Source organism: Puntigrus tetrazona, chromosome 20 (genome assembly GCF_018831695.1).
Source record: "Puntigrus tetrazona isolate hp1 chromosome 20, ASM1883169v1, whole genome shotgun sequence".
NCBI classification, from domain to species: domain Eukaryota; kingdom Metazoa; phylum Chordata; class Actinopteri; order Cypriniformes; family Cyprinidae; genus Puntigrus; species Puntigrus tetrazona.
Window position 1 is genome coordinate 9,274,259 of NC_056718.1, and position 20,195 is coordinate 9,294,453.

General features: G+C 38.4%; 2 protein-coding genes across 9 annotated transcripts in view; one reads left to right on the forward strand and one right to left on the reverse strand.

Moving 5' to 3' along the window:
* Positions 1 to 9,125, reverse strand: part of bloc1s2 (biogenesis of lysosomal organelles complex-1, subunit 2) — a 27,836-nt gene extending 18,711 nt beyond the window's left edge. For 4 of the 7 annotated variants that reach the window (XR_006247226.1, XR_006247225.1, XR_006247227.1 and 1 more), the window contains exons 1-4: positions 4,188 to 4,707; positions 3,762 to 3,878; positions 1,876 to 1,995; positions 1,559 to 1,663 (exon numbers count right to left, since the gene is read on the reverse strand). Coding sequence is in view for 4 of the 7 variants with exons in the window: in XM_043219468.1 (XP_043075403.1) it covers positions 1,559 to 1,663; positions 1,876 to 1,995; positions 3,762 to 3,878; positions 4,188 to 4,347 (502 nt within the window). In the remaining 3 variants the exon portion in view is untranslated. Of the gene's footprint in view, positions 1 to 1,558; positions 1,664 to 1,875; positions 1,996 to 3,761; positions 3,879 to 4,187; positions 4,708 to 5,321; positions 5,452 to 8,798 lie in introns of those variants that run through there. The other 3 variants (XM_043219471.1, XM_043219470.1, XM_043219467.1) reach the window with 3 other exon arrangements.
* usp24 (ubiquitin specific peptidase 24) overlaps positions 5,519 to 20,195 on the forward strand; it is a 46,453-nt gene continuing 31,776 nt past the window's right edge. For both annotated transcript variants that reach the window (XM_043219464.1, XM_043219465.1), the window contains exons 1-7: positions 5,519 to 5,797; positions 14,874 to 15,042; positions 16,183 to 16,250; positions 16,381 to 16,524; positions 17,554 to 17,676; positions 18,201 to 18,236; positions 18,357 to 18,422. In XM_043219464.1, coding sequence (XP_043075399.1) covers positions 5,519 to 5,797; positions 14,874 to 15,042; positions 16,183 to 16,250; positions 16,381 to 16,524; positions 17,554 to 17,676; positions 18,201 to 18,236; positions 18,357 to 18,422 — 885 coding nt within the window. The remainder of the gene's footprint in view (positions 5,798 to 14,873; positions 15,043 to 16,182; positions 16,251 to 16,380; positions 16,525 to 17,553; positions 17,677 to 18,200; positions 18,237 to 18,356; positions 18,423 to 20,195) is intronic.

The window sequence follows — 20,195 nt, forward strand, 5'->3', positions numbered from 1 at the left end:
TAGAATGACTCTCCAACTCCCCCAGAATGAAGAAGTTGAGTTTTACCGTTTTTAAATCCATTGAGCCGATCTCCGGGTCTGACGATAGCACTCTTAGCCTAGCTTAGCATAGCTCACAGAATCCAATCAGACGAGTAGCATCGCCTTCGAAAACGACCAAAGAGTTTACTACTTTTTTTCCCCCTCACTTAGAAACTTTACTGTTCTGTAGATATATTGTGTACTAAGATGAGCCCAAAACGACAAGGTGCTATGTTGTAGCCCTATATGATTAGGAACTGGTCTAATTGGATTGAGCGATCTATGCTAAAAGTGCTACGGATTCAATAATGGTAAAACTCAACTTTGAAGAAAGAATGAATTACCGTAAATTCTGGACTATAAAGCGCACCTGCATATAAGCCGCATCCGCTCGATTTAAAAAAAAATAAATAAATAAATAAACAAGCCGCACCTGCATACAAGCCGCATCCGCTCTATTTAAAAAAGTTTTGCTCTTCCCGCTGCCTCCTCCAGCGTCTCACCATAGACTCATTGACGCTAAGCTTCCGAGCAGCAGCGCGGTTTCATTCTTGCATAGCGAGATCAATGGCCTTCAACTTAAAACTTGCATCATACGAACTTCTTCGTGTGGTTTCCATGATGAATGGGTGAGGATTTGAAAAGAGAGTTTGACAGGATTGGTAATTTGTCGTCCTTCTATCCGCTTCTACCGACTTATATCTGCTAAAGAGGAACTAGCGTATTCTTCTTCGCATTTATTTTGTCTTAGTTTTGATTCTAATTCCGGTTAGAGCGCCCCTAGCGGTGGGGAAAAATCTGCAGAATAGCCGCACCGTTGTATAAGCCGCATGGTTCAAAACCTATGAAAAAAGTAGCGGCTTATAGTCCAGAATTTACGGTAATTGGAGTGTTCCTTTAAAAGGAAATGCATACAGATAACAGTGAAAGAGTACTGGTTTAGGATTAGAGCATTTTTAATCATGACTAGATTTAATCATTTAAAGCTTTCTATAGACTGACATTATGAATATAGGCCTATACAAGTAAAGAAGAGAATGACAACCTGCAGTGAACGCTAAAACTGTCTGCGGTTTATAACTGTGCTCTTGCAAGCGGTTTCAATAGCTCACGTTTAGCTCTTTACTTCTGTTCATTGCATTTAGCTTTACATTTGGTTGAGGTTTTGTTCATTTGTGAAGAAGAGTATCACAATGAAGATGTGCAAGAATCCAACTTGTTATTTTCTGCAATGATGCAAATGAAATGAAATATGCTACGTTTTTTTGTCAAAGAAATAGGATGATGCAAATTTTTTGGTAGCCTACAAAATTACATAATCACTGCCACACCCTGTTGTCATGACAACCAACTGGCCTTTTGGTTTCGGGCCAGTATGTTTAGGGCAGGTTCAATCGAAACACCTCATTCACCGCTCAGACAATCCTAATGGCGTCCTTCATCATTTTTAATAAGACTAATATGAACTATATTAAAATCAAATAATAAAACAGTAAAAGTTCCCAGCAGCACAGACTCTCTTGGCTTTTGTACTCACCCAGTTTCTTTGAATACGTGTCTAGTTTATAAGCAGCCTGTTCCAGAGCCGTAACCTGCTCCTCGATCTGGTTAATCTGATCCAGATAAGGCTGCAAGCTGGCGTCTAAAAGTCAAAAAAATAAACAGAACGAAAGCATTTTAATGTCTCTCCTACTTCACGATCAGCGAATCACAACACAAACATGTCCAATGTCATGTTAAACACTCATGAGCCTGCTTTCAGCATGAAGACAACCTTGAGGCGTAAAGCTTAAACCCGTCACAGTATCAGAACAAGCACTGGTTGATTTTATGCACTGCTGCCCCATTGCTCACATTTCTGATTGAGATCCTGTAGATTTCGGCTGATGTTGATGGATATGTCCTTCATCTCCATGTACTTCAGACTGGTGAGCTTGTTCATGTTCTCCAGGAGTTTGTAATCCTCACAGGTTGCTGAGTAAACAGAACAAACATTATACATTAGATGGATGTATGGATAGAAGATAGATGGATGTATGGATAGAAGATAGATGGATGTATGGATAGATGATTGATGGATGTATGGATAGATGATTGATGGATGTATGGATAGATGATTGATGGATGTATGGATAGATGATTGATGGCTGTATGGATAGATGATGGCTGTATGGATAGATGATGGCTGTATGGATAGATGATGGCTGTATGGATAGATGATGGCTGTATGGATAGATGATGGCTGTATGGATAGATGATGGCTGTATGGATAGATGATGGCTGTATGGATAGATGATGGCTGTATGGATAGATGATGGCTGTATGGATAGATGATGGCTGTATGGATAGATGATGGCTGTATGGATAGATGATGGCTGTATGGATAGATAGATGATGGATGGATGGATGGATAGATAGAAGGTAGATGATAGATAGATAGATAGATGATGGATGGATAGAAGGTAGATGATAGATAGATGATGGATGATAGATAAATAGATGATGGATGGACGGATGGATGGACGGATAGAAGATAGATAGAAGTATAGATAGATGGATGGATAGACAGATGATGATGGATGGATGGATAGACGGATGGATGGATAGACAAATAGATGATGGATGGACAGATGGACAAATAGATGATGGATGGACGATAGAAGATAGATGATAGATAGAAGTATAGATAGATGGATGGATAGACAGATGATGGACGGATGGATGGATGGATGGATGGATAGATGGATAGACAGATGGATGGATGGATAGACAGATGGATGGATGGATGGATAGATAAATAGATGATGGATGGAACGGATGGACGATAGAAGATAGATGATAGATAGAAGTATAGATAGATGGATGGATAGACAGATGATGGATGGATGGATGGATGGATGGACGGATGGATGGATGGATGGATGGATGGATATATGGATGGATGGATATATGGATGGATGGATATATAGATGGATGGATATATAGATGGATGGATATAGATGGATATATAGATGGATGGATATATGGATGGATGGATATATGGATGGATGGATATATGGATGGATGGATGGATATATAGATGGATGATGGATGGATGGATAGATATATAGATGATGGATGGATGGATGGATAGATATATAGATGGATGGATGGATGGATGGATGGATAGATGGATGGATAGATGTATAGATAGATGGATGGATAGATGTATAGATAGATGGATGGATGGATAGATGTATAGATAGATGGATGGATGGATAGATGTATAGATAGATGGATGGATGGATAGATGTATAGATAGATGGATGGATGGATAGATGTATAGATAGATGGATGGATGGATAGATGTATAGATAGATGGAAGGATGGATAGATGTATAGATAGATGGATGGATGGATAGATGTATAGATAGATGGATGGATGGATAGATGTATAGATAGATGGAAGGATGGATAGATGTATAGATAGATGGATGGATGGATAGATGTATAGATAGATGGATGGATGGATGGATGGATGGATGTATAGATAGATAGATGGATGGATGGATGTACAGATAGATGTATAGATAGATGGATGGATGTATAGATAGATGGATGGATGTATAGATAGATGGATGGATGTATAGATAGATGGATGGATGTATAGATAGATGGATGGATGGATGGATAGATGGATGGATGTATAGATAGATGGATGGATGTATGGATGGATTTATTAATTGTTCTTTCATCATTACCTGTGAGCTCTCCCTGTAAGAAAACTGCCATTTTGTCAAACATGTCTCTGCAGAGCTCATTGATATCAGGTTCTGCAGGTTCAGTGGCCTCCTCTGCCGTCTCCACTCCTCCGTCATCTGTTATACACAGCAGACTTTTAGTGTACAGAAAACTAGCGAGCAGCCTACCTAGGCTCCAGTTCAAACACTAAACCTATTTGATGCCCGGGTAGAAAGCTCAATGGGTACAAAGCTAAATTTTCAGACATAGACACAGTCTAGTTGCAAATGCATACAACCGCAGCGTTATCTTTGGAAAGAGAACAAGTCAAACACCCCGAACCAGGCCGCATTAACAAACACGACGTTCAGGAAGCTAAGACGGTCGTTACGGATGAAGTCGCAGTGACTCGCACACAGGCTGCTCTGTTTACAGGCGCGGCTTACTGTTATTACTGGGTCTTTTGGCCTTTTGGTTCTCCGCTGCGTCGTTCGCGGCCGCGTCTCTCCTGCGCTCGGTCTCGGCGGAGAGGTTGAGGTCGCTCGGAGGAACCGGTGCTTTACTGATGCTCTCCATCGCCGCGGCCTCGTCCCCCGTAGCTGCCATTTTCAGCTCACATGATCACATGACTAGAACCAGATTCACGTGACTCCTCGTTTCGGTCTTTTATATGTACTGATATATAACCGAATCGTTTTAAAAAAAAATCTGGTTATGTAAGCGAAACTGATATAAGACTTTTTTTGAAGCGTTACGAGAATATGTTGAAAATGAAAGTACTCAGTCAGATTTAATACTCGTGCTTTTGTATGTAATATTCGTTTTGGCATGTCTTGCAGACACAGTTCTTAACTACGAGCTGTGAAATCTCATCAAGGGTTATAATTAATAAAGTATAGGTCAAAAAACACATGTTTCATATACAGATATGGGTGGGGCCGCGTGACAACTCTGCCAATTTAAAAAGAGTGAAGCAAAGAACAATGAGCTTCTTTAAAGTGTATTTCCGGCCGAGTGTATTTCAAAATATAACACACACGTACATACATATATACATATATACATATACATACACACACACACACACACACACACACACACACACACACACACATATATATATATATATATATATGAGTAGAGATCATTTCAAATTAAATAAATTCAAACTCATTCATCATGTGATTCACAATAAGATGATAAAATACTATTCTATTAACTGTATTATTATTACATATCGAGTCATATTTTACTAATTTATGTGTGTGTGTGTGTGTGTGTGTGTGTGTGTGTGTGTGTGTGTGTGTGTGTGTGTGTGTGTGTGTGTTGTGTTTGATTGATCGGGGATATATGTGTATGTGTGTGTAAATTTGTATACATATGAATATAATATAAAACTAGAAAAAAATATATATACATCATTTTCTGTATTATTAATTTACTTGTATTGCTCTTTTTAAATATCATTATTTTAATATATGTTTTTTTTTCTTCTAATGTTTTAATGTACTAAAGTAGTAGTTTGAATGCGCGTTCTTTATGTGACCTTTATTTTGAAAAGTTTCTCCGTCCACACCCACCTAGCGACCCTTTGGCGTCGCCCGCTTCACAGGCCTGGCGTGGCCCGCTCTCAGCCCGCTGCCCTCCGCCTGTGACGGGAATCCATCGTGACAGGATACCAGCAGCACCACCGACTGTAAACATGGCGGCGTGCACAGCCGGATGCCTGTGCTATGTGCCCCCTTACTGAAGCCCCGATCATCGACACACTTCCACGATGGAGACAGAGGAGGAGCAGCATATGACCACGCTGCTATGCATGGGCTTCCCAGACCCGGTGGCCATCCGGAAAGCCCTGCGCCTGGCCAAAAACGACATCAACGAGGCTGTCGCGCTGCTCACCAACGAAAGCCCGGGACTCGGATACGGCTACGAGCCGATGGAAAGCGGCCCTTCCCCGGGCTCCGGCCTCAGCGGAGACGGCGAGAGCGGCGGGCGCACGGGCACCGGAGGGTTTGATCCTCCGCCCGCGTACCACGACGTCGTGGAAAGCGAGGTATGATTACGAAACGCGCGCATTTGGGATCGTTCGAGGCGGAACCACCGGGGCTGTCAAAAAAACCGGAGGGAAAGGCGGGCGCACGCCTTTACCGCCTCTGCGTTACCTGTTGTGCGTGCAACACCTGACCAGGACGGCGAGATCTTTTCTCTAAACGCTCGGTGCGGGTGCTTTTAGCGGGCTACGGAGGATTTCAGCAGCGGCGGTCGTTCATGTCGGCAGAAGTTGAAGGATCTTGGGGGGGATGGGTGTTGTGTAGATTGCGTTTAAATGCACGACTTGTGAGATTTGACTTTGTTATTATTTGCGCGTTGATAAGAAGGCGATCAGCCAACGGGGTGTTTGTTTTTTTTTTACTCCTGATCAATAATTAAACTGACGTCTGTCTCGCTAACTGTTAAGCAATAGCAGGAAACGTGTGGCTGATGATTTACCTGCAGGGCTGCTGAACCTTCAGGTGTCTTTAGACTCTTTATAGTCTCTGCAGGGAAGCCAGTATTGACCAGCATCAAATTATAAGGACTGAGAGGAGCTGCTGGTTATTAGCCTGTGAATATGAATTCAGTTTTGTGTGCCTGGGGTCTGCTGCCACAGGTCTGTCTGGAGCTATTCTGCTTCGCCTGAGCCTCGAGATCTTCATTCAGCATTTTAAGGACCGAAAAGGTCTTGGATCGAAACCTTGGCGGTTAAAAGTTGCATTGGCTTTCGAAATTGTATTTATTTTTTTCCCCCTCAGTACGTAGAACGTCTTAAACGGTAATGTAAGAATGTTTAAAACCGGTGAATATTGTCAGCGGGGTATGAAAAATTAGTTTTAAGCCGATTTATTTTTTTCAGAGGCCGTTAGCACATGCTCTTGTTTTAAGAATAAATCCTGCCCGCCTTAATTTGTCATAAAACAAGACTTTTTACTCGCTTCCCATGTAAATATGTTATGTTTTTTTTTGCAGCGTGGTCTTAGTGGATGGCAACGAGCCATAAGCTTCAGTTTTGTTCCTCTAATTTAAAGTTACACAGACATGTTGGAAGTCGCAGAAGCTGGGTAGTGTCTGATTTGAGGCCGATGAGTCTGATATGTTGCCCAACTGTTGCAGCGTTTCTCTCTCTGTTTCTCTGGTGGATCCTTTGACCCGTTGGTCAAACACAATCTGAGCCGAGTGCTGCGGTTTTAAATGAGCGCCTGGGTCAGCGCAGTATCAGTGGGACTTCAGCCGTTGTTTTTATCAGCGCTCGAAAGAAGTTTATTGATGCTTTGTTGTAGCCATTTATGTGGGGAAAGCACTTTTTTTAACATTGGGTATAACTAATCAGATGATACGCATGCGTGTTTTGCAAAGAGAGTAGTGTTTTTTGTCACTACGAGGATCTCAGTCGTGTTGCTGAATATATTTTACGATGAAAGCTGTCCGACTTTCAGGTAAGGCCTGGATGACGTGAACCGAAAAGTCACGCCTTTTGTGTTTTTAGGCCGAAAGGTGACGCGCGTCGAATGCAAAGAGCAAATTGTTTGAGCGAAAGTTGGATTCTTAAGAAATGTTCGCGACGTGCCAATCGTATTTACGCCCTGACTCCGAAACTTTACATTTTCAGTGTTTTCACATCCATGGCTTTTTGATAGGAAAGGATGACGGATACTAAAAAAAATGAAATCGGTGTGCGAGGTCGTTTGGTGTTCATGCTGCAGTTTATGGTGACACTGCTTGTAGTGGAAGAAATTCGAAGAAATGCTTCGTTCATCGGATGCAATCTATTTATGGAGTAATCTGTTTTTCTATGTATTCAGTTAATGAATCAGATAAATTGAAGCCTGTGTAAACAGATATAGTCAATGTATCTCTAGGTTATTCTATATGTTATGTGCAAAAAGGGTTTGAAAATATCTGCATTAGAAACAGCAAACCTTTGCTTTTTACAGTCAGGATTAGTCAAAAAGTCATCTTGTAGATTACACAGTTTTATTGATCTGAGCATAGTGATTGTTTTATTTCATATAAAGCGCGCGTCCCTTATCCGGATGACGCGGATGGTGTTGTTTTCCAGCGGCAGCTCTGTCTGCGTTCTCCAAATGTTTTTTCCCGTATTCATTCACAATATCAGAGTGTATTGATGTGAATGGTATTGCCTCGTTCTGTAGTTCGTCTGATTATATCAGCATTTCGTTCTTATTGTGAAGTAGGCGTGTATCTGAGTTGCGCTAGGAAAAACATATAGGCCGGGACTTATTTTTTCCTTTGGTAATTGACTGAATCCTTGTTCGTTTGTTAATTGCTGCGATCAGTGAGCGCATCCTCGCAGAACAAATATTGTTGCAAGAAGGAGATATTAATGGTTTATTAAAGATTTAAAAAAAAGTAGCCTACTGACGTGCACGGATATATCATTTATAATAAACGCTGAAATATTCCTTAAAATAAGTAGAAATAAAGAACAAATTATTTCATGATGACTTTGAAATATACTTAATAAAACATTTTTTTCAAACAAAGCATAACCTGTAGTCCTCTTTCAGGCGTAATATCAGGGAGATAAATATGGCTTTGATGATTGGTGGAAATGTTATGCAAGGCCTGGCCATTCAGTTTAAGCCATATTTATAATTTCTTAATGTAGAAATGCCATTGCAACAAAGAAAATTCAGATGACATTTCACCTAGATCGTCTCTGGTCATCCACCCTTCACGTTTAATGTGTAATGCTTTTGGCAGATCTGTTTCGGGAGGTGATGCTATTAGGAAACCATACACTGATTTGAGATCATATAATGAGTCTGTATCATCGTGGGTCAGTGATGTATAAGTGGTCAATAGCTGATGGAGATATATATATATCTATCGTCTTTTTATAAGCGTTTTATCATTTCATTGGATAAAAACTATTGTTAGCTACACACAGACGCTCACGTTTTGAGGTCCCGACAAAATAAAAGTTTAATTTGGGAACATCACACAATGTTTTCATTTAAAGTTTACCCAAAGTGAAGTAGTCATTAATTACTCACCCTTTTGTCCTCTCAAACACATGAGAGCGTTGCTTATCTTCCGAACATTGATAAAATCCGAGAGCTCTCTGATCCTCCATAGACAGACAGCAAAGCAACTGACGTGTTCAAGGCCCAGAAAGGTAGCAGGACATCGTTAAAATAGTAAAAAATGTGGGAAAACTTTTTGTGTGCGGAGTAAAAGAAAAGAACGACTCGGTTGAACGGTTGCTTCTTTCCGCCATGCGTTCATGAGAGTACCATTAAGCACGTAATGTCTTCCCCAGAATATTACATTAATTCTTCATTTATCATTTGACTACATTTTTAAAAAATGTAAAAAGCTTTTAAGATTTAATTCTTAATTTTTTGTAATAAATTTTCACTAGATCATCAAACAGAATCCAAAAAAAGCATAAAACAGGTCTTGTTTGAAAATAATAATAAAGTACACCTCTTTGGGCACTAGTATTGTTCAAATAATAATAATAATAATAATACTAATAAAAGCATAAATAGTCAGAATATAAAGCATAATTTAGAAAAAAGAAAAACCCTGATTTCCTAGAGCGCTGTGTTTGTGATTCAGTTATGAAGTACTTGTCTAGATTGAGACGTGCTTTGTTTACCCCTGGTCTTGCCTGTCACAGGTTGTGAGCGCCATGTATCAGGACTATAAATAGAGCCAGCAGGCTGGGTTTGGAGGGTACTGGTACACACACAGGGTCTCTAGTTACCCACCCGCTCCGCCCAGAGCTGCGCAATGCAGTGGGGAACAAAAAACAACTCGCTCAAATCACAACCAGCAGGATCACATGCAGAGCTGCATTAGGAATAGAGAACAGCGGTGTAGGTTTTAGTCAACAAACACCTCAACCCCGATGCTGTACAGGCAGATGAGCAATTAGTTCTCACATAGGGGAGGATTGAACCCTCCGAGGCCGTGTGTTTATCAGGCAGTGGACCCTACACACACACACACACCTCACCCCGACCGTACCATGGCAACAGGTTTGGAATGCGCCATGTGACCTTACATCGCCCCAAAGGCCAGAGGCCTCCTGACAACACAAACTCTCTCTCTCTCTCTCTCTTTCTCTCTCGTCTCTTTAGATCATCGCACACGAACGACACACCAGGCCTAGATTCACTGTGTTTTTTTGTGACATTCGTATTACGAAGGAGAAAAATGACCTGCAAGGCTTCTGAATGGGCGCAGAATGTGTGCACAGCAAAATTATTATTATCTCCATCGATGCCTGTAAACTTAATCCTGCATTGAAATGTGGACTAGGACATAACAAGCGTCCAGTTACATACTCGAAATGTTTATTTCCATAATCACAGGCACCCTTCCGCTAGACTGGATGTGATTCTTGACCTTTAGGAACAGTACACAAGTATGCAGGGCTTAAAATATAAATATATATGTGTGTGTGTGTGTGTGTGTGTGTGTGTGTGTGTGTGTGTGTGTGTATATATATATATATATATATATATATATATATATATATATATATATATATATATATATATATATATATATATATATATATATATATATATATATATATATATGCATAATGTGTGTGTAATATTTATATCTTTTGTGATCGGTTTTTATTTTTTGTATCCACTTCAATTAGCACTTAAATGAAAAACCTTTACATCTCAGTGTGGTTAGTGGTAATGTAGAGATGTCTTTGCAGGTTAAACTTCAACCAGCATCACTTCCCTGCCATTTTGGGGGGGGGGGTTATATTCTCACACAGTTTCCCGAGGAGGCTTTCAATTTCTTTTAGAAGTCACAACTGTTCATAACACACATGCGACACATCAAATGTCAGTAGCAACCTTTTCCTGTCATTATTTTAATTAACATTGACAAATATAGATCACGAGAGGCTTGCGTCATAACATGTACTGTAAATATATGCAAACGAATCCTATGTGGGTTGTAATTTGCATATTTTCCTACTTTAAACAGACTGGAAATATTCAGATAAGAGATTTTGCAGATTTTTTGCAGGTCTTCGTATTTTTAGTGAACGCATTCATGTGATCAAAATGTTAAAACAAGCCCTAGCTCGACTTGGTCTCTATTTCTGTCTCTCTCTCTCTGTTTTCCGAGGTCCTCACTGTGCAGGTGGTGGTTTCCTCCACCAGAGAACAGAATAAGTCATTTGTTCCTGTTGCCTCTCTTCTGCTTTCCCTGACTCTGCTCAGCGCGTCTTGTTTCTCCTGAACTCCGAATCTGTCAGACCCGTCAATGGAAACGCACAGATCTATCATGAATCAATCGCAGTTTAATGTTTCTTTTGCAGAAACCGTAATGAGATCGTGTAGATAACTCTCATAACAACTCGTCTGTAAACTCAAACCTTAACGGCCTTAATGACATCCGTCGTTATAATTTATTTATGACATTTCCACTGCAAACAAACATTCGTTTATCGCTTTTCACCGATAGGATGCGCGAAAAACTGGACAGAATGTATATTATTAGTGGGAACACGTTACAGTAGGTATCATTAGGTAACATTAGTTAACTACTGTAGTTAAAATGAACAATAGTTTATTCATTCGTCTTGGTTAGCGTTAATCGCAACATTAACTAATGCGTTATTAAAATCAACAGTTTTGCTTGTTAGCAGTTAATGGACTCTGAATGAACATGAACCGAAAGTGCTGTTCATAGCTTTTTTCGACCCGTATTTTCAGCAGACAATTTTATAGCAGACGAAATTTCGGTGCATCCCTAATATATAAATATTATATTAACAAACTATGTCCATATTAACAGACAAATTATGTTCATATTTATATGGTCACGTAATGTATTTTAATGTAGCCAATTTCTCAATATAACTGTTGTCATTGATTATATTTGACTGTTTCTGTTGTCACAAAACGGAATAAATATGAAATAATGCTTGAAATGCGGCTCATTATTAGGCCTGCTAACCAGCCGTTCATTACAAGATTAAAATGGTGATTTATAGTTGGGTTGTCGTCTAATGAAATGAAGTGCTCATAGGATATAGACAGTGGCTGTGCTGTTATTTTGGCTGTATCTGCATGTAAAATAGAAGTAATGCGGCAGTACCAGTCAGTCACTTTGTCCAAGAAGTCATTAGATTTTCATATATCACATGATTTTAGTAGACTAAATCTACAGTAAATTTTGTCAGATAAATGAGTCGAGTTACAGTGTGGTGCATTTATTAAGCAGTTTTCTAAATTTTTAAGCATTTAAGGTTTTATCATGATTTAACTGTGGAGACACAAACTTGTTAAATATAACCACTTCTCATAAAGAACATGGTTTTCTTTTCAATGAAATACCAGTGGTTCTATAGGCTAATTAAGCGTTCTTTATAGCGACTTGTTAGCCATATCTGTGTCTGTGTGTCTGTGTGTCTGTGTGTCTGTGTCTGTGTCTGTGTGTGTGTGTGTGTGTGTGTGTGTGTGTGTGTGTGTGTGTGTGTGTGTGTGTGTGTGTGTGTGTGTGTGTGTGTGTGTGTGTGTGTGTGCGCGCATGCTTCAGCGTTTGCACTCAGAAACCGGACTAAATTGATTTCTCTCTTGCATCGTCAAATTTATCCATACGCCTGCTGTTCTCTTACTCCCACATAGTGAGATATTTGAAGGTTTTATGACACGTGCAGCAAGTGTACGTTAGCTTATGTTTTGATACGTTGGAAATGTAAGTCACGCATGTAACCTCCAAACCGCGCAGCAGATTCGTTCTGAATGAATCTTATCCCAAACGGTCCATCCCTAATATTTCTTTTAATTCATTGACGAAAATGTCAATAGTTTTTGAAGTTTAAAATTAGTTTTAGTTCGTCACTGTACCGTTTTCGCCCGAAATGATTTGTCATGAAAATTAACCCTGATGTTTGTTGTAGATTTGGCTACAGATGAAAAACAGTGCGATAACTGAACAGACATGTGTCCATACTGACCAAATGCAAAGACGTAGAAAAAGACGTTACTTGTTGAGCGGTCTAGTTGCAAAGAGGCTGTTCTTGAAATTGATCGACAACATCTGCCTCTGGAAAGCAAGAGCGGCGTTTAAAGTTGACTTCGTGACCCAGATGCTCTATTGTGCTTGGTCAGATGGTTTAAGTTCCTGCGTGAATGTGCTTTGTCATCATTCATAGCACACAATGAAGTCTAGTCAAAGCCCGAAGCTCCTCAGAATCAATGAAACATCTCCGTCACAGTCGCTCCTCTCAGTTTGAGCTCAGCTTAGTGTTAAACCTGCTTCATGACGGCTCTTTAATAAGTAAATGGTAACGGCTGAAGTTCAGTCAGATCAAAAGTGGCTTAATTTAACCCTTGAACTCAGACCCTGCCTGCAAGGCAGCATTCTGCTAATCCCCGTTTTAAAACGGATCCCAATTTTCCCTTTCTGACTTTGCAAATCACTGATTTCCGGACTTTGGGAAAGGCATAGACATCTGACGTTCCCCCTGTGGCACAGAAAGAGTGAAGGTGACTTTCCCTCTGTGTTCTTTCCAGACGTGATTGCACATTCACTTATTCCATTCACTCAAGGGCAAACATATGTCTTGTATACTAATATTCCCCTGGCAGAAGTGTTTCCTGTTTGCGGAGTCCTCAGTAACGCAGTAATCTGCTACAGTTTGTACGCTGATAATCACAAAACAACCATTGAAATATCTGGCCTTTATTGTTGCTGTATAATTGCAGCAAAGCTAAACATAAATAGCCTCGGAAATCGACTGCCAAGCTTTTTTTTTTTTTTTTTTTCATTTTGCACTCCACCCAACAACAACAAATCTGTTGCTGCTAGCCTCCGCGCTAGTTTATTGGGTAACCGCACTCCAGATTGCAGCATTAATTATGAATGCGAAACAGATGACGTATTTGATACATTAAATTCTGTTTAAAATGAGATATGTGGAAGTCACACAGACCTTTAAGGGCGTCAGTCAGTTTTAAAATGAAGATTATATGTTAGCCAGGCTAATTTATCAGATACCGATAGCTCTCATTTAAATTTTTTAAGATTTCAAGTAGGTATCGTATGAAAGAAATTAAATCTTAAAAATGTTGTTTGTTATTTTTTTCTGCAATTGTTGTGGTGTCTGTAATTAAGTTTTATCCTGTAACGGCTTTTGCAAAATAGGACGAGCTTAAGTTAATAAAGTCGATGGCTTTTAGTGTTTTTAAAAGTGTTTTTTGCAGAACACGAGAAGTCATTTTTTAGCTTAAGGCATGCACCTAAACGGTCACATACGCACAAAAATGTGTCAAAATGCAGCCCTTAGTGATTATTCATGTAAACCCTTGTTGATTATGTAATAAATGAATGCAAACAGATGAGAATGAATATATGCGAATGTAACAGTCAATAAGACCCATGCAGCTCTCAGACGTGTGTGCTTAATATAAATCAAGCAAGACGCTGCTCTTCACAGCCTCACGGGAGGTCTTTTGTATCTTTAATAAGAAATAAAGGACGTTTCATTCTTACAGTGAAGACCGCTGTTTCATTATATATTTGATACATTTATTTAGGCTGTTGAATGCTTGAGACTTGCATAAAAAAAATATTGTTTTGTTAAATAATCTATAGAATGTTTTCACTCACGTCGAACACAAATGTTGGAACCGTGAGAGTAAAGGCTTTTATTCTTTTTCAAAAGATTTCTGATTTCTAATAAATCCGTTTCTGTTTCTTTATTAATTCGGAAAAAAAATCATGGTTTCCACAAAATATTCAACAGTGTCCAACATTGAAAATAATTTGAAATGCTTCATAAGCGTCTAATCAGCAAGTTAGAATGATTTCTGAAGGATCACGTGAAACTGAAGACTGGAAAAAATCACTATATATGCAGTATTTATAATTGCAATATTTCATCAAATAGTATACAGTAAAATGTAAAATATTTCACATTATTGTTACAATTTTTGACTATTTTCATAATTAACAAATGCTGCCATACTGGACTAAAGAGACCCAGGCCCCAAATTGATGGATAAACTTTAAAAGCCTGCGCTATATAAAAAAATAATTAGTTCAAATGTTGTGACGCATCTATCTTTTTCTGTTTCTTACAGAGGAGCAATGATGAGAACGGGAACTGTTCTGGGAACAGTATGGAGTTTCCCACCACTAATCTGTATGAGCTGGAGAGCAGAGTGTTCACCGATCACTGGTCCATCCCGTACAAGAGAGAGGAATCACTCGGCAAGTGCCTCATCGCCTCCACCTGCCTGGCCAGACTGGGTGAGTTCTGATGGCTTTTTATGTACGTTTTAGTGTTTGTATTAGGGCCAGGTTTTTTTTTTATCTAATTAATTGCATGATGTGGCAATTAATTGATCTAATTAATCTAGGGTGGCTGCATGTGCCATTTTTTTTTCCCAGACACATCCTTGCCAGGATTTCTTTTTTGCTCTTATGGTCGCCCTAATTTAACCTCGCATCAAATTTGGCGGATAAATTACTCCCAAAAGATTTCCCTAAAGTCATTGTTGTGTAGCATCAAACGGCATAACAAAAAAGTAGCTTCAGCAAGAAATTTTGCTTGATATATATACTCTTTTAACGTAACATTTTAAATGACGAAATTGGGAGGGTGAACTATAAATGTAATAACTAATTTCATCAAAAAAAATATTTAATGAAATGTATTTATGAAATGATAAAGGAAAAATGACAGCAGTTGGTGGTTAAAGTCATTCATTCATTCGTTTGATTCATTTAAATAGCTGATTCATTCAGGAATGAAGTAAATGGTTCTTTATGAATGGTCCATTGAATCATCTTGGGGTTGAAGTGGTTCATCACTATCAAAGCTATAGAGATCAGACGACTCCTTGTGCTTTTGAACAGCTTTCGTAGTGCTTTTGATGTCATACACCAACCACTTCAAATCCAACGTGCCTATGGCTTTTGGCTCAGCTCGCCATGTGATCGCCACATCAAGAAATTAAATGCCATTCTGCTTTGTCTTTACTTTTCGACGGCCAGATTGGTGATTATTGATCTGGTGATTAAAATTAATACAATATTGACTTCTTATTTACTCAACGATCATGTGGATGAGATCAGTTTCACTTTGTACTTGTGTGATATTGCTTAACTATATGATTTTAATATGAGACAAATCTCAAATGGACATTTTTGCCCCATATCTTAAATTTTAGGGACATTGTAACTACGTTTTCCAGGCTCCATCACGCTGCATCAAATTTGTTATCAATCAATTGTATGAAATGTCAGGCAAGGGTTAAATGCTTTAATAGTTTTAATGTTATTTTTGTCCGTAAATTAATTAATCTAATTTACTTGTTAAATTGCCAGCCCTGATTTGTATACACTAGAAAAAAACGTCACATCTGTCATTTCTTTTCCTTTCTGCAGGCCTGGCTGATGCAGATGAGAACTGTAAGAGGTTCATTGACCGTTGCATGCCTGAAGCCTTCAAAAAGGTTTGTGTTTGTTTGAATAAGCAGGCACGCCTACGCATTAGCTCTACACCTTATAAGGTGTTCGTAATAAATTGTTAGAAATGGTGAGATGTGAGAAGATGAGTAATTTGGGTGTTACATGGTGTTGCAGTTGTTGACGTCCAGTGCGGTGCACAAGTGGGGAACAGAGATTCACGAGGGCATCTACAACATGCTGATGCTGCTGGTGGATCTGGTCGCAGAGAGAGTCAAACAGGATCCGATACCCATCGGCCTCATGGGAGTTCTCACTATGGTACACATACTCTTTTGCTGTTGTACTTGTAACTGGGGTTAACTGCTACAAAATGTCAGACTGAGACTGGATGAAACAACAACAAAATATTCCTTATGTGGTTTCCCTTTTATTTAGATTTTTACCAGAAATAAAGTCTAAAGTCGGTTAAAAAAAAAAAGTTATAGATGTAAAGTTGCTATATAATTGCAATAAGGCTAAACATAAATAGCCTTAGAATAGTTTTTCATTTTGCTCTCCATGTTGTAAAAAGTTCTAGATTTAATTATAAAAAAATAGTAAATATATATATATATATATATATATATATATATATATATATATATATATATATATATATATATATATATATATATATATATATATATATATATATATATATACATTTGCTACTAAATTTTTACCAAATGATTATATTTAATGATTTTTGTTCAATAAAATATTTCATTACATTTATATGAAACAAGTAATTATTTATTTTGTGAAATAATTGTGAAATACGTTTTTTGTACATAATATACATAATTTTTAAAATATATAATTTATGTGTGTGTGTATTTATATATACATAGTAAATATACAGATATTATGTTATTTAAAAAAAAAAGATGATATATTTTTTTTAAATTGGATGCAATTAATTGTGATTAATTGTTTGACAGCACTAATATACTAAAATTGCTCAATTTGAATGAAAAACACATTAAGGGGATAGTTCACCTACAAAGTTGTCATTTACTCGCCCGTACGTTGTTCTGAAGCTGAACGAGTTTCGCATTTTTCTGAATACTGTTAACACAAAAGAAGATATTTTGAAGAATATTGGGGAACCGCCAGTTGCCGGTGGCCACTGACTTAGGAAAAAATACAAGTTAAGTCAATGGGGATAAACAACTGTTTGGTTACCAACATTTTTTGAAATGCCTTCTTTTGTGTTCAATAAAAGACTTTTTTTAATCCCCAACAAAATCTTTCAAAAATATATTGGTCTTGGGCTAAACCGGTTTCCATGTACTGTTTTATCGACAGGCTTTTAACCCTGATAACGAGTATCACTTTAAGAACCGTATGAAGGCCTGTCAGAGGAACTGGGCAGAAGTGTTTGGAGAGGACAGCATGTTCGCTGTTTCTCCCAGCTCCAGCTACCAGAAGGTACTGCTAATGTACATGTGTGGGTGCGTACGTGTGCTTTTGGCTTGACGGATGACTTGACAGTCCTCGCTAGATAGAAGTCCTTGCTATCCTCCATAGAAAACTGGTTTTGTACATTCCAACACTCTTGTTTTCAGCAAAATAGTGTCACTATTTTCATTTCAACCCCCCTTCTAGACACGCATTGGCACGCATCCATGTTTAATGTGTTTATAATTAAGAAATTGTACTTTTTGATGCCAGAATTAGTGTATACGAATATATAGCGTATGTAAGAAACATGTTAAAGGGGTCATATGACACAATTTCATGTTTTCATTTCTCTTTGGAGTGTTTGTGCATAAATAAGATGGGTAAAGTCACAGATTAAAGCCCAAAGAGATATTCTTTCTAAATGTTAAGACTCATTTTCCTATATTTGTATATTCTCTTCACTCTTCACTCTCATCACTTGAAAAGAAACAAATGCATGAATGAAAAAAAAAAATCCTTGAAATTTACGATCTGTCTTCTGATTGGACCAGGAACCTCACGGCTGGCTGGTGGACTTAGTGAATCGGGTGAGGCCTTAAGTAACACACGCTGTTAGAAGGAATTGTGTTATATTCAATTACATTACATTAGGCAAATCTGCGTGGTGTTCGATGACTCTGAATATGTTTCTGACTTTTTTTCTGCAGTTTGGAGAGATGGGAGGCTTCACAGCAATCCAGTGCAAGCTCAACCAGGAAGAGATAGAGATAGGGGTGAGAATGTGCTCTTTTGATGTCTTTAAACGTTACTAATGTAGAGTAGAACCGTTATATTATTTACGGAACATGCCCAAGGCCAATACATACGGGAGAGTTATCTTGTTGTAATCGTTATAATTATCTGCGTCAGCCCAAATTTTTGTGCATCCCTTGTGAAGACACTTTCCCAAATTTACAGTGAATTACAATTATATTCGGTTTAAACTGGTAGAAATAACTGAGCTAAAGCTTCGTTTCCGACAATTGTGTTTTCTGTGTAAACACAGATGCGGCTTGTTTATCGTCGATGTAAATCTGAACTCTGCCAATGTTCTGTTATTTCCTCAAATCATTTCTTAAAACTAATGGAGTGGACTAAAACTGAATAAAAAATAAATACATTTTCGAAGTGCTAAATAATAACCTTTTACCGCACCTTGAATGTAAAAGAGATGTAAAATGCTACAAGTTATCCGAGATGTCTTTGGGTTAAGAGACCTGTAAGCATAGTAATGGAATTGCAGAGAAATGAATGGATAATTCATGGAAGGGGAGAGTGAAGTAGTAGAGTCTGGATGAAGAGAGGCAGTATGTGTGAGAGTTGAACGAGGGCAGATTCTATTATAGCATGTGTGCGAAAGAGCTCAGGATGTTTATCGCCATCACGGAGAGAGAGCATCCTACTCGCAGCAGACAGCGAGAAAGAGACGAGAGCAGGGGGATGAGAGAGAACATGAGATGCCACATTCATACGGCTGGGGAGAAAAAGAGCATTCAGGCCAGTTATTAAGATTATGCACAACACAATTGCTTTGAAACGCTATTTCTCATCGGGCTCTTTGATGTGACGTGGTTGTCCGAAAAAGATTCAAAAGTGAATTAGTGGGATAATGGCAAAAAATAATGAACCACAGCTCTCGAACACAAATGAATGTTTTATAAGCTCAGACGGATGGATGGAAAGACAGATAGAAGGTGGAGACAGATGGGAAGATCAGTTAGTTGTCAAACAATTAGTCAATTAAAGCAATAGTTCACCCAAAGATGAAAATTGCCCCATTTTTTACTCGTCCCGAAGCCATCCTAGGTGTATATGTTTTTCTTCTTTCAGATAATGTGTCCTAGCTCTTCCAAGCTTGGTAATGCTTAGGGATAATGACCATTATTTTGAACTATTCCTTTAATTAAATAGTGTGGAGGTTTATCTAGATAGTTTTTCATTTACTTAAGTTAGAGTAAAAAGCCATTTTTTTAAATTTACATAAATTAGTGCAAATCTATTATTTTCTTTGTCAAAGATTTGTCTGTCATTTTTTTGTTTTAGTTTTTTTTTTGTGATTTTTATTTAATTTTTTTCTTCTTTTTTAAATTTTGTTTGTTTGTTTTTGCTTAGATTTTTTGTTTTGGTTTGCATTATTTCCACCATCTGCATTTTTGATGTTTGTTGTCTCATACTGTATATACCGGATGATAGAAAAAAAAAAAAAGCAGACAGACAGATTTTCAGAATGTTTGACGGCTTCATTATTTTTAGCAGACGAGGTGTCCGCTCCCTCTTTAGTACGAGCGTGTAAATGCTCCCCCTTGTCCTTGGAGCTGTGAAGCCGCCTTGTTTTTGGTTCCACCCGCTTGTCTTTTGAAGGTGGGCATTAGCATGATCTGGGTGCCAGGGCCGAGAGATAGAGCTGGCGACAGGGAAAAGATGCTTTGATTTAGGATTTGCATATTAATGGCCTTAACGCAGGAACAGGAAGTTGGAGGCGAGCGTAGGGGGAGGAATTCTTTTCA